This window comes from Schistocerca cancellata, chromosome 5 (genome assembly GCF_023864275.1).
Source record: "Schistocerca cancellata isolate TAMUIC-IGC-003103 chromosome 5, iqSchCanc2.1, whole genome shotgun sequence".
Lineage (NCBI taxonomy): Eukaryota > Metazoa > Arthropoda > Insecta > Orthoptera > Acrididae > Schistocerca > Schistocerca cancellata.
In genome coordinates, this window is record NC_064630.1 from 647,817,558 (window position 1) to 647,832,916 (window position 15,359).

The following is a 15,359-nucleotide window of genomic DNA, read 5'->3' on the forward strand; positions in this document are numbered from 1 at the left end:
AAATGCTAATATGAGCTGGCCCCACAACACAGAGAACAACTTCATAAAACTTTAATACATCCAGTATTAACATGTGGTGCAGAAACATAATAGAATGTTTTGAATGGAAGGTGTGACACAAAATCTATGAAGGTGGAGTATGGCATAGTTGATACAACTCTGAATTCTTTAGAATATGTAAAGATCTCAAAATCACAAAGTTGACTAAAATAAACTGCCTGAATTGGGTCAGTCATGTCTCTTGTATGGAACATGAGAACCCAACAAAAACAGCACTGCCACAAACCCCAGTGGGGTGAAGAAGTGGGGGAAAACCAAAAGTTTTATACTTGGGTGATGTAAAAGAGGACCTAGGAATTATTGGCGTCATAGGATGGAGACACAAGATGCTGGACAGGTATGAACAGAGCGATGTCCTACAGCAGACTAAGCCCCATTAAGGACTATGGAACCAGGAATAAGAAGAAGAAGAAGAAGAAGAAGAAGAGGCTGCATCTCCAGTTAATGATTTACCCACTTATTTGAATTCTACATAAACCAATGGACACACTGAGCTAGTCTACTTAACCTGTAATTCACATCCTCTGAATTTATTGATAAAATGTGGTTGATATCTTAGGTATGTTTCTGAATGCAGTAGCTTATAAGTTGTGTTCTTAAATTTGATGTTACAGTAATAACAAAATACAGATTCCAAGAGACAAATCAGTTCATGTGTTTTCCTGCCGTTATAATGTAGTTATAGATTTTCTGTAAATAAATATTTGTACAACTGTCACAATAAACTCATGCGACAAATTTATGTCTGTATGGAATTTACTTTGTAAATAAAGAAGTAACAGCTGAATGTTTGATGTGATCCAATCCAGAAATCTTACAAAATGGAAGCTTTTGGCACAATTCCTTAAAATTTGTCCTGCAATGTCATTCTTGTACATTTGTTGCAATACTTCATTAGAAACAAACTACTGACTTGGAATGTGTTCACGAGTGGAATGTTCAGAGGAACAGGCACTGTGGCAACTACAGCCATCATGAAATACATGAAAGGCATTCACAGTGACAAATATGGACAACTGTCAGTCATACAATGGAATGAAGACAAATAAAATTTGTGCCAGAATGGGACTTCAGCTTGGATTTCGCACTCATTGCAAGTGGTCACTTTACCATTAGGCTATGGGAGCATGACTCACAGCCAGACCCAAACTTTCATATGTCATCAGCCATGTGTCTACAACCTGCACTCGTACATTCATTATGTGTATTCCCATACAGAGGAGACATTTTAATTGTAAGTCACTTGCTTGGTGTCGGCAGATAAATACAATATACATGCATGTATTTTGCATCATACTTCTGAACAGCACATGCACTGCAATATTGTATCTATCCACTGACACCAAGCAAGTGACTTTCAATTAAAATGTCTCCCCTGCACAGGAATATACATAATGAATGTACATGTGCAGGTTGTAAACACATGGTTGACAACATACAGAAGTTTTGCTCTGGACGTGATTCGTGCTTGGATAGACTAATGTAAGGCAACTGCTTGTGATAAGCAGGAAATCTGGGTCTGAGTCCCAATGTGGCACAAAATTTTCATTGTCGATCTTCCATTATACAGCTGACGGTTGTCCGTATTCACAGCTGCGAATGCATTTAATACAAATTATGTGTGTTACAACTTTTCAACTCTAATTTTTAGTCATCTCAATCGTTGACTGAATATCAATGTACTTTCAGTAAACACATTTCCTATAGCAGCTAGTTTAGTTTTTCAGGAACATCAGTGTAATTAGAAAAACTTCATGAGGCATTCAACTCACCTTCAGTAGCGCTAATGAGGAAGTCACACTTCTTTCATCTTCTATTCTCTTGCGAACTCTTGACTCCAGTTCTTGTAACAACTGCTGCTGACGCATCTGCTGGTAGTTAGCAACGGCATTTTGCTGCTCCTCAGTCAGCAAAGACTGTATGCAAAACATTAGTTGAAAACCATACTAACACAAAACTGGAGGCATTCAAGTCTAACATGCTATCCACATATTAAATAATATTGTTTCTCATCTGACACATCCACTATGTTAACTAACTCACTTATATCAGTATTACTATCAGAAAACTATATGTCTGTTTCTTCTTCATACTTTGTTAATTTTCAGAATCTATGGGTATCACACTGACAAATTTTATGACAAATTGGGTAATGAGAGAGATGAGTATATATTTGAATAAACTTTCCATCTACAAGATAACAAAGAAATGTGGAACAAAAATGGATTTACGACAAGAGTGGGAAATAGTGTGATAACAACAATTGTTAGGAAAATATTTTTGTATCACAATACTCATAGCAAATAATCATAGCAAGGTAGTGTTCAACAAGTACTTGTCTCAGAAACAGAAACACACAGTTAATGTGTTGAACAGATCAGTAACCTGTAATTCTGTACAGCACCTTCAACAGGTAATATTTCAAAAATGCTATCTACAAAATTTAATTTAAACGTGCATACACCATTATCAGTCCATTAAAAATACCTCCTCCACACACACATCATTTACAGCACATGTATTTCAATTCGAAGACTTAAAAAAATCTCAGGTTTATTAAAATTTATGTACTGAATGACTCAATGCATGCATTACCCCAGCCTGCCAATGAGTTTTTTACTTGAAACATATTGCTACAAGAGTATCATTATATAACACAATTACATAGCAACTGCAAAATATCATTTTCATGTAATAGAAAATATTAGTGATATCTGACCCAAATGATGCAAGAGGATCGATAGAATGTATCAGTGTACCTTTTCTTAACTGGGGTTTAACATGTTTACCTTCCATGCCCCCCCAAGGGACAGCTAGCACAGTGCCGATTTAAGTGAATCAGCCAAGCTTGTCAAGTCAGTTGTGTGTTGAAATGAGTTGCAACATTATCGCTGGTGATGGGACACTGTGGTATATTGGCATATTACTCTATGTTGTGACCGACTGAGGTAGTTCTACTTGGCACCTTTCTACCTCCAATGCGTTTACTGCAGTCTATACCTGGCTGTTAACTCAGTGAAGTGCATTGAAAAGGAAGTTAACCTGAGTAGACTAAATCTGGCACACAACATCAAAGGCTATGAATCCATTACTCTAGGAGAGTCACAGAGGAAAATTATTTGGCAAGAACTTCACGTCAAACTTGTGACTGTCATTGCTTTTGGTCCCACCCAAAAATGGACATTGGAAGTTTACATTTTCTGCTTGCCACAATTAATATATTACATGTGTGATTATGAATACTGTATAAACGTTATTGAGAGTGATGACATTTTACTGTTATTTGCTGCATATGGCTTATCTTACTCAGGATCAGCTGTTACTTGATGAGTACCATGTTTAACATTTATAACTTACTACCTCAGCTGGGGGCCTTTAATAACCCTGGTGTTTTACTCCTGGCACTTAATCACAACTCCCTTTTATTCAAGTTCTGCTGTAACCTTATAAACAATTTCAGTGTATATCTGATATATTAAGTCTCATAATAATGTAAGGAAAAGATGGATTGCTACTTCGTAAAAATGACACATTAAGTTGCAGACAGGCATAACAAAAAGACACTTACACATTAGCTTTCAGCCACAGCCTTCGTCAGAAAAACAAACACACACACATTCATTCACACAAGCAAGTACAGCCCAGAAACATGACCCCCACGTTCGGCAGCTCCAAGCTACCAGAGGTGGCGGTTGTGTGAGTGAGATGTGCTTGTTTGTGCAAATGAATGTGTGTGTGTTTTTTTTTTTTTTTCTGACAAAGGCTGTAGCTGAAAGCTAATGTGTAGGTGTCTTTTAGTTGTGCCTGTCTGCAACTTAATCTGCCACCTCCATGGTAAGTAGCAATCCATCTTTCCCTTATATTGTTGATATTCCAACCAGGAGTTTCCATTGTTATTTATTAGGTCTTGTGTTGTTTATACAAGTATAATTGGTATCTTCCTTGTTTTTGTAGCCAAATGTTACTTGTTGTCTAAACTGGCCTCTCCGTGGTTTAAATGCTCTTTTTAATTGTGTTTCTGTTCTGTTATAGCTCTGCATCATTTATTATCCTGACTAATGTAAAGATTGTCAATACTATTCCAAGGATCCAGTTGGCTTGTTAAGAAGCAACGTATTATCATGTTCCATGGTTTAATGCTTATGTAAACATCTGTGAACCTTATTATTTCAGAGATCTGTATGTTTTAGTCAAGTCTCTTCAATGTGCCTGTCTGGGGTGTGTCATCTTTACGGTAAGTAGTAATCTATCTTTTTCCTTATATTGTTGATATTCCAACTGGAGTTTAAAAAGTTTAATTGCAATGTTTGTTAGTATTCACAAAGATAAGACTGTGGCACTTAATTTTGTTGCTTGCATAAACTTCCGAAAATACTTCTGTCATTGAGATAAACCAACTAACAGCACCATCTATTGGTTGTTTGTTGTACAACACTGTCACTAAGGTAAACATCCGAACTACTAAGCTGAGGAGATTCCTAAAACTTTAAATTATTGTATCTTTTTTCCCCTTGATCTGACTTTGATGGAATATAGATGTTGCCCCAAGCAATGCTCAAGTTACCGACGAAAACACCGTGAAAACTTATTTACTAATTTTGGAGATTAACATGTTCAAAAAGACAGGCGACATGATGATTTTATAATTTTATTACTAGTGTAGAAAATAACTCTAACCAAAAGAAAAAGTCTGGCTGTTACAGTTTCAACCTTAAACCATATGCCTGATTCACAATTGTTGTCTGGTTGCTGGTATCTTGAATGTGTGGGGGACATTCTAGAACGGCCTCTTTATTCTCATCAACTGTAAAGATTGTTTTTGATTTAAAGTTCCATCTAGTGAAAGAACTGGAAGCGAGGTGTAGCAAAGCTAATGCAGTGAGCACTCAGCTACGATCTACTCTCTTCTGCAAGAAGGAAGTCAGTACCAAGACTAAGTTATCTGTGCACCGTTCAATCTTTCGACCAACTTTGTTGTATGGGAGCGAAAGCTGGGTGGATTCAGGTTACCTTATCAACAAGGTTGAGGTTACGGATATGAAAGTAGCTAGGATGATTGCAGGTACTAGTAGATGGGAACAATGGCAGGTGGGTGTCCACAATGAGGAAATCAAAGAAAAACTGGGAATGAACTCTATAGATGTAGCAGTCAGGGCGAACAGGCTTAGATGGTGGGGTCATGTTACACACATGGGAGAAGCAAGGTTATCCAAGAGACTCATGGATTCAGCAGTAGAGGGTAGGAGGAGTTGGGGCAGACCGAGGAGAAGGTACCTGGATTCGGTTAAGAATGATTTTGAAGTAATAGGTTTAACATCAGAAGAGGCACCAATGTTAGCACTGAATAGGGGATCATGGAGGAACTGTATAAGGGGGGCTATGCCCCAGACTGAACGCTGAAAGGCATAATCAGTCTTAAATGATGATGATGATCTTGTGAATGATCCATGAGGGACTCTTTGTTTAACAATTGCATCTAGAACTGCCAGTCTCTGAGCTGAATGAGAGAAGAATTTTGGTACCTCTGCAATAATACAGAAAAACAGTTTTACTTGTTTATTTTTAGCCTGGACAATTAAGTTCAGTTGGTGCGCATAAGTATGCACATAATATGTGAAATGATACGTTTCTCTTACAATTGTTCAGACCACTACATGTTAGTCAAGAATGACGTAAGCACCATCATAGCTTTGAGTTCTTACTTTTTCTTTCTGTTCTTGGACAACATCAGTGAGGACATTTTTAATGTAAGTTGCTAAAGAGGAAGCATTGTTACCAGATGTATTTAAAAATGTCCCAAATCTTTCAGCAGACTCTTCATTAGCAGTAAATAACAAAATACTGCAACCAACTGAAATTTAAAAGACACATCAGAAGTTTTCATCTACTATCACAGACACAAAAACTGTGATTGCTATTTCTGCATTAGTTTCCGCATGACACACATGTAACACACATGCTAGTAAATAATTTTCTATATCTGTGGCTGCATGCTTATAGACTGTAGCATCATTAATGTGCTCTTTTACAAATGAATGAAAGCTGAAATGGAATATAATAGCCCTCTGAATATTCCAGGATTGCTAGATTTTGCTGTTTCATCAAGTCCACGTGAGGAAACTTGAGTAAATACACAAAGTTATTTTGGGAAGAACACTGTGATTTTTCCTTTCATTGTCACTGTGTCTTTCTATATTCTGTCTCAAACCTGAACTAAGCTCTTGCCTAATTTCTGTTATTCCAAAAACTAATAAATTTAAATAAACATCCATTTGTGCAATAGATTTCTTATGCTTCTTAACATTCTGTGTTAGATAACTTAGATCTGGCGTGCCAGTGCATGTCCAGTTTGTCTCTTTACCCTTAGCAGATGGAAAGCATGGAAAACAAAATAGTTTACTTGTAGAAACGCAGATGCAATCCCAACTATTTCTTTTATATAGATTTACAGTAGAAAAACCTGCAAAATGTCTTACCTCCACTTGGTCTAAATTGAGCTGAGGCATCAGTCTACCAAGCTTCTTTATTTCACACTTCTGTTCCAAGCTTAGACATTTGTTTCTAAAAAGATACTAAACTCCTACCTGGAGTTTCCACTGTTTGATAAACACTGTTCATTCATCTTTGAAAGCAAACTCCAAGAACACATGAACATGTATATGAACACTAAAGCACAATAAATACCTGAATACACTGTCAGGTGATTGTAAGAAAATCACTTCATTACAATGAAGACACACGTATCTGCTTCGGTTGTGGGCTGCAGCCTTTCAGTTCGGGTCAATTTGTTTGTTTCCGTTAAAGTCTGACTCACATTTGAACTGGTTTTTCCACTGGCACAAATGCATATATTATTAGTGATCTTTGCTCTTGCCCCTCCCAGCCAAAGGAATACCTACAAGCTCACTCATTGGGGTTCAGAAGAGAAATTGAGCCCTGGTAGTTCCTGGGAAAAGTTGTGGCAAGTATGTGTGCCATCTGAATTACTTTAATGTTTTTCATACAATAAAAATACCTTGAAAATCCAGATAAAATATCCTAATAAAAGAAAGATATGAAGAACGGTTGTTTAAATATGTACCTTCACAATTTGCAAAATCAACTTTTTTCCTGGGATTCACTGAATCACCAAACACATATGATGTGCCACCACTGGGTGGAAGTTACGATATGAGCATGGATCATGAGTCATTCTTAGACAGCTCAGTTGGTACAGCATTTGCTGTGAAAGGCAAAGGTCCCAGGTTCAAGTCCTGGTCCAGCACATATTTTTAATCTGCCAGCAAGTTTCATGAATAAATGTTGTCTATTCATTTAGTAAATGTTGAGCTTTATTTTTGAGGAAAACATTGTTTTAACAATTCTATGCTGAGAAATTTTGTTGTTTTGGAAAATACCAAGCTAATTTCAGTTAAGTAGTTGTTTATGCAAATATCTCATTTCAAAATTGAGCTTGTTCATGGTCTGACCCCTACCACTCCAGGCTACCTGCCCGCTCCATCACAGTACTTACAGAGCATGGTTTAAATCCGGGGATCTCTGGGTTATTAGCTGAGCATGCTTTCACAACAAAATTGTTTGTGCAAATATCTTGGTTTAACAATTGTGTTTATTCATGGCGTGGCACCTTTCCAGTCCAAGCCACCTGCCTGCTTTCTGTCAGCATTATTTGCATGTGTCTCAAATGTATGTGTAACAGGCAGGTAGTCCTTAGTATTTCTGCAGAAAGAAATTAACATGCTATGAAATACTGATGCATCATTATTTTCAAATGGGACAAATAAAATAGAATGATAAGTGCAAAAATAAGATGCTAAAAAATATGGGTAACTTTATTTCTTTCTGTATTAATCCCCCCCCCCCTCCCCCGATACCAATGAATCATGGACCTTGTTGTTGGTGGGGTGGCTTGCGTGCCTCAGGGATACAGATAGTCATACCGTAAGTGCAACCACAATGGAGGAATATCTGCTGAGAGGCCAGACAAACATGTGGATCTGAAGAGGGGCAGCAGCCTTTTCAGAGTTGCAGCGGCAACAGTCTGGATGACTGACTAATCTGACCTTATATCACCAATCATAATGGCCTTGCTGTGCTGGTACTGTGAACAGCTGAAAACAAGGGGAAACTACAGCTGTAATTTTTCCCAAGAGCAGGCAGCTCTACTGTATGGTTAAGTGATGATGACATCCTCATGGGTGAAATATTCCAGAGGGAAAATAGTCATCTATTTGGACCTTCAAGTGGAAACTACTTAGAAGGACATTGTCACCAGGAGTGAAACCGGCACTCTGCAGGTCGGACTGTGGAATGTTAGAACCCCTAATTGGGCCAGTAGTTCAGAAAATTTACAAAGGGAAATGGATAGGGTGAAGTTAGATATAGTGGGAATTACTGAAGTGCAGTGGCAGGAGGAGCAGGACTTATAATCAGGTGAATGCAAGGTTATAAAGGCAAAATCAAATAGGTGTAATGCAGGAAGAGGGTTAATAATGAATAAAAAAATCGGGATGAGGGTAAGGTATTACAAACAGCATACTGAACACATTATCGAAGCTAAGATGGAACTAAGCCCACACTCATCACAGTAGTACAAATTTGTATGTCAAATGGCTCCACAGATGATGAAGACAGTAAAGAAATGTATGATGAGATAAATTATTCAGGTAGTTAAGGGAATCAAAAATTTAATTGTGATGGGGGACTTGAATTTGATAATAGGATGATATGGACTGGGGGAAAGGAATGAAAGAGGAAGCTATTTGGTACAATTTTGCACAGACCATACTTAAATCATTGGTAACACTTGATTTAAGGGTTATGAAAGAAGGTTGTATAAGTGGGGCAGATGAGGAGTTATTGGTTATGGACTGTAGATTAAAACTGAAGAAATTGCAAAATGGTAGGAAATTAAGGAGACGGGATCTGGATAAGTTGAAAGAAGGTAGGTTATCCTGAGGAATCATAAGGGAATGACAGACTAGAACAGGTAAAAGAAATACAGTAGAAGATGAATTGGTAGCTCTGAGAGATGAAATAGTGAAGGCAGCAGAGGATGAAATAGGTAAAAAGAGCAATCCTAGCACAAATCTCTAAATATCACTGGAAATACTGAATTTAAGTGATGAAAGGAGAAAATATACAAATGCAGCAAATGAAGCAGGTGAAAGGGAATACAAATGTTTAAAAAATGAGACTGAGGAAGTACAAAATAACTACAGAACAAATGCAAGGATTTAGAAGCATATTTCACTAGAGGAAAATTAAAGAGGCCTTTGGAGAAAAGAGAAGCAGCTCTATGAATATCAAGAGCCAAGACAGAAAACTAGTACTATGCAAAGAAGGGAAAGCTGAACGGTAGAAGGCTTATATAGAGGGTCTACACAAGGGTCATAAACTTTGCGGCAGTATCATAGAAAGGGGAGAGGACACAGAAGAAGATGAGATGGGAGACATGATACTGCGAGAAAAATCTGAAAGAGCACTGAAAGAACAAAGTCGAAACATGGCCCTGAGTAGATGACATTTCGTAAGAACTACTGATAGCATTGGGAGAGCCTTCCATTACAAAACTATTCCATCTGGTGCACAAGATGTATGAGATGTGAAATCCCCTCAGACTTCAATAATTCCAGATCCAAAGAAAGCAGGTGCTGACAAAAGTGAATATTACAAAACTATCAGTTTGATAAGTCATGGTTGTAAAATACAAACAGGAATTCTTTGACAGAAGAATGGAGAAACTGGTAGAAGTCAACCTCGGGGAAGATCAGTTTGGATTCCAGAGAAACATGCATGGCAATACTAACCCTATGACTTCCCTTAGAGGATATGCTAAGGAAACCTACATTTATAGCATTTGTAGACTTAAAGAAGGCTTTTGGCAATGTTGACTGGAATATGCTCTTTGAAATTCAGTATGTAGTGTAGGTAAAATACAGGAAATGAAAGGTAATTTACAACTTGTACAGAAACAAGATGGCAGTAGTAAGTCGAGGGGCATGAAAGGGACACTGTGGTTGAGAAGAGAATGAGACAGGATTGTACTCTATCACCGACATTATTCAATCTGCACATTGAGCTACAGGAACTATAAGAAAAATCTGGAGTAGCAATTGAAGGTCAGGGAGAAGAAATAAAAACTTTGAGGTTTGCTGATGCCATCATAATTCTGTCAAAAGCAGCAAAGTACTTGAAAGAGCAATTAAACACAAATGGAAGTGAAATATGGACAATAAACAGTTTAGACAAGAAGAGATTGGAGACTTGATATGTGGTGTCACGAATGTTGACAATTAGATTGGTAGATCATGTGATTAATGAGGTGGTACTAAACAGAACTGGGAAGACAAGAAATTTGTGGCACAACATGACTAAAAGAAGGGTTTGGTTGAAAGGGCACATTCTGAGACATCAAGGGATCACCAATTTAGTAATGGTGGGAAATATAGTGAGGGAGGGAGGGGGGGGGGGGGAGTAAATATCGTACACGGAGACCAAGAGGTGAATAAAGTAAGCAGATACAGAAGAATATACGTTGCAGTAGGTATTCGGAAATGGAGAGGCTTGCACAGGATAGAGCAGAATGGAGAGCTGCACCATATCAATCTCTGGACTGAAGACCACAACAACAGCAGTTAATGTAGTTTTCTGATTTTACAGATAAATTAGATTGTTAAGTGGTACATCTCACTTTCACATCTGAGGTTCAGAATGATTGCTTTATGTATGTTCTGTAGGGTATTGTACGAGGGTCGGTCAAAAAGTAATGCCTCCCATTTTTTTTCTACTTAAAGAAATTAAGTTAAGTGAAAAATTTGAATTTGGCGCCATTCCTCAAACCTTCTTCTGCAATCCACTGCAGTAGTAACTTTCTGTGTCAACAGGTGGCAGCACAGCAGAAGTTTGTACTCGTAAGATGGCCGACATCGATGTTCGTTTGAGACAGCGTTGTGTGATTGAATTCTTGAATGCAGAAGGTGAAACGCCCATACGCATTCATGAAAGACTGAAGAAGGTGTATGGTGTTGTGACAGTGGATGTCAGCACTGTTAGACGATGGGTTCGTCGTTGTAAGGAAGCTGAAGAGCAAACACCATTGACTGACGAAAAGCGGAGCGGCAGGCCGGTGAGTGCAGTGACTCCACACAACATTCAGCAAGTTGATGACATCATTCGTGGTGACCGTTGGGTGACTGCAGATGAAGTGTGTCGCATTATTTCTCTTAGTAAAGGCAGTGTGATCACGATTATTAAACAATTGGGGTACTCAAAAGTTTGTGCACGGTGGGTTCCAAGAATGTTAACCGATCAGAATAAAGAGGCAAGGAAAACAATAGCCTCCCAACACTTGCAGCGCTTCCGTTTGGAGGGAGATGAGTTTCTGAAAAAAATTGTGACCAGGGACGAAACATGGGTGCATTTTTTTGAACCCGAATCAAAGAGGCAGTCAATGGAGTGGCGTCACACAAGCTCGCCGAGGAAGAAAAAATTCAAAACTGTGCGATCGGCAGGGAAAGTTATGGCAACAGTTTTCTGGGATACAGAGGGTGTGATTCTGGTTGATTTTTTGGAGCAGGGATGCACAATAAATTCTGTTCAATACGTCACAACCCTCAACAAACTTAAAGCATGTCTTCAGCGAGTTCGCCCAACAAAATCAATGGCAGATGTTCTTCTTTTGCATGACAATGCAAGACCACACACCAGTCGTCACACCTCTGACGAGATTGTCAAAATTGGATGGGAAGTTTTGCCTCATCCCCCATACAGCCCTGACCTGGCACCATCAGACTTCCATCTGTTCGGGCCACTAAAAGAAGCTCATCGTGGGATTCATTTTGAAGATGAGGAGGCCGTCAAAACATCCGTGCGTCAATGGCTTAGGAAGCAGAGCTGTGATTTTTACCGTGCTGGGATACATGCCCTTGTTCAAAGATGGACCAAAACTGTAGAGATGGGCGGAGATTACATTGAAAAATGACAAAATGATCCTCAATGTTGTGGTTTTCAACCTATGTAATTGCATTTAAATTTCCTGACAATTAAACGTAGAAAAAAAAATAGGAGGCATTACTTTTTGACTGACCCTCGTATCACGCTTTTCGGAAGACTTTGGTAGAGTTTGTCTAATGTTATCCATCAAGGTTCACTCTTCTTGCTAATGTCGCATTCCGGATATCAATCTAATTTTGGTGGAACACTGTATTTTGATTGTAGGAATAGAAATAAAAATAGTAAAAGAGCATAGAATTAGGGGGAATGGGATGAAAAGCCAAGCCGTTCGGTAGACTTTTGCACGGAGCACAAACTAATCATGCTAACACTTGGTTTGAGAATCATCAAAGAAGGCAGTATGAATGAGACATGCAGACACCAGAAGATTTCATATTAAATATATAATGGCAAGACAAAGATTTAAAAACTAGATTTCAAACTGCAAAACATTTCTATGAGTAGATTTGGACTCTGATCATAATTTACTATGAAATACACATTAAAGCTGAAGAAACTGCAGAAAGGTTAGGAACTGAGGATGAGGGATTTGGATAAATTGGAATAACCACAGGTTATAACAGTTTCAGTGAGAGCATTAGGCAATGACTAACTTAAATACGTGAAAAAAATGTGATAGAAAATGAATGGGTAAATGTGACAGATGAAATGGTGAAGGCAGCAGAGGAACAACTAGTCAAAATTACAAGGCCTAAAAGGAATCCATGGATAACACATGAGACATAAAATTTATAAGAAAGGAAAAAAATATAAAAATGCAGTAAATTCTTTTATTTGAATTTTATGGACCCACAGAAAAAGTATTTGTGTTGTTTACACAATTATGAAACATTTAGAAACGTGCTTTGAATTTTCTTTGATAGTAATGAGCAATTACAAATTTCTGAAAGTAATTAGATACATTTAACTACAACAGTGGTGTGAAGCACAAGATCAGAGCTAACAATATGATCTTTATAAGCATAGATTCAATTTCAGTTTTTTGGGGACACACATGTCGTTTCTGATCTGCTATTGCCACTTTTCCAGCTGGTCTTTAGTGAAAAACAATATACATATCCAAAGTTTTGATAGGTAACTAATTCTTCTCATATGATTGCATATTAATCCATATTTGGGCGTGAAATTTGGACAGTGAGTCAATATTTCTATAACAATGGTATATCAGTCTACATTAAACTTAGGAACCTGAAAAATCTGAACATAGATGTCAATTATGTTTCAAAAGGCAAAAACACAAAATTATCTAATAGACACTATTTCATAGTCAACTATCTGGATGAACTATTTAGCAGAGAGAGTTTAAAACAGCTTTACTTTCTGCATACAAGAATTAAAAATTTATTCAATTTTCAGTTAATGGTGTTGCACATCATCCGATGAAACCCAATTTCGAAAGATAATGTGTGTCAGAATGTGTTTGCAAAATAAAAGGTGCACAAACACAATAACATGTCAGTGCACTCAATGCTCTGGTGCAACACCAACTGGGGGCAGTTGAATGGTCTGTATAAAATAAATGTCCAATTATGAATATAGTACTCAACAGTGGGATCCCGTTTATTAGAACAAAGAAATGAGTGTGTTTGTTTGCTAGATTTAAGTTCAAAAGTTGATAAAATGTGGACAATTTAATGTGGAAGTTTTAAGGAGGCAGGTGTCTTGAACTGTGGTTACGTCAAATAGTGGTAGAGGTCGACCAGAACTATGCTGTTTACGACACTGCCAATCTAAGCAATTAATTGCGCGGTAGCCATTACCAAATGCTTTTTGTTGTGCAGTGCTTCTTGTTTTCTAGTTTGTTTACACTAGTGGCCAATTGCCAGTTTATTGTGTCCGCACTCTGTACTATAGTGAATGGAAATCAAATCTTTCAATGTATTTTAACAATAACGAATCTCTCTGTAGTGTTGTCTAAAGTGGGTCATGTGGCTATGGGTGACTACAAAAGGTAGAAATTAATATTCTGCAGATTTTGTAATTAACAAATTGGGAGGAAAAATGTCAAGAAATGTCTTACATCAGAGAAGCACTCAGTTTACTGGCATGAAAATGCTCCTAATTCTCAACAAAACAATTATTAGTTGAAAGCTTAAATTCAGGCAAAAGGAGAAAACAAGTGAAGGCCAATCTGTAAAAAATTATTGACATTTTTGAAAAAAGCACATATTCCAGTCGAAAAGCTCACCAATCACCAGAAAGTTATTTCAAAGCATTAATGTTTCATCTTCAGGCATGTAGCATGACCACCTTTTAAATTTGTAGCTCTAATCATTTACATGGGAGAGAAGTAGAGAGAGGGGGGGGGGGGGGAGGGAGGGGGTGAGAGAGGGGAGGGGGAGGGGAGGGAGGGAGAGGAGGGGGGGAGGGAGAGAGGGAGAGGGAGAGGGAGAGAGAGAGAGAGAGAGAGAGAGAGAGAGAGAGAGTACTTTTTACCAAAAATAAATGAATTTCACCAAAAATAAGATGAAAATTTGGCCTGAAATAGATGCCAAATTTTCAGGTCCCTACTAAACATGATTGCTGGAAACTACATATGGCAAGAATAAAATAGCCCAGTTTCGAAAGATAATGTGGGTACGAATGTGTTTGCAAAATAAAAGGTGCACAAACACTGTAACTTATCAGTGTGCTCAATGCTCTGGTGCCACGCCAACTGAGTCTATATGCCTCAATATAAGCCCTAAGTTCTTGTATCTTATCTTTGTTGTCCTTATGCGCAGTATATGTTGGTGGCAGTAGAAGCGTTTGGCAGTCAGCTTCAAATGCTGGTTCTCTAAATTTTCTAAATAGTATTTCTTGAAAACTCCTGGCATTCCTATTTGAGTTCCCAAAGCATCTCTGTAACATTTACTTGTTGTTCAAACCTACCGGTAACAAAGCTACCAGCCGGCTATGAATTGCTTTGATATCTTCCTTCGATCCGACCTCGTACAGATCCCAAACACTTGAGCCGTAGTCAAGAATAGGTAGCACCAGCATCCTAAATATGGTCTCCTTTACAAATGAACTGCTCTTTTCTCAAATTCTCCCAATAAACCGAAGCTGACCTATGATCTACCCTACCACAGTTCTCACAAGCTCATTCCATTTCATATTGCTTTGCAATGTTATGCCCAGCTATTTAAACGACTTGACTGTGTCAAGCAGGACACTAGCAATACTGTATCTGAATATTGCAGGTTTGTTCTGACTATTGACTATTTCTGTTGGTGAATGAAGACATAGGATCTTGTCATACGCATAGATGCTTTGCACTTGATTATGCTAAAGCCAACTGCAAC

The 15,359-nt window shown here is 38.0% G+C and overlaps 1 protein-coding gene across 1 annotated transcript in view; it reads right to left on the reverse strand.

Annotated features, from left to right (window-relative positions):
- LOC126188738 (breast cancer type 2 susceptibility protein-like) overlaps positions 1-15,359 on the reverse strand; it is a 159,773-nt gene that overhangs the window by 40,927 nt on the left and 103,487 nt on the right. The window contains exon 9 of the mRNA XM_049930346.1: positions 1,833-1,976. Coding sequence (XP_049786303.1) covers positions 1,833-1,976 — 144 coding nt within the window. The remainder of the gene's footprint in view (positions 1-1,832; positions 1,977-15,359) is intronic.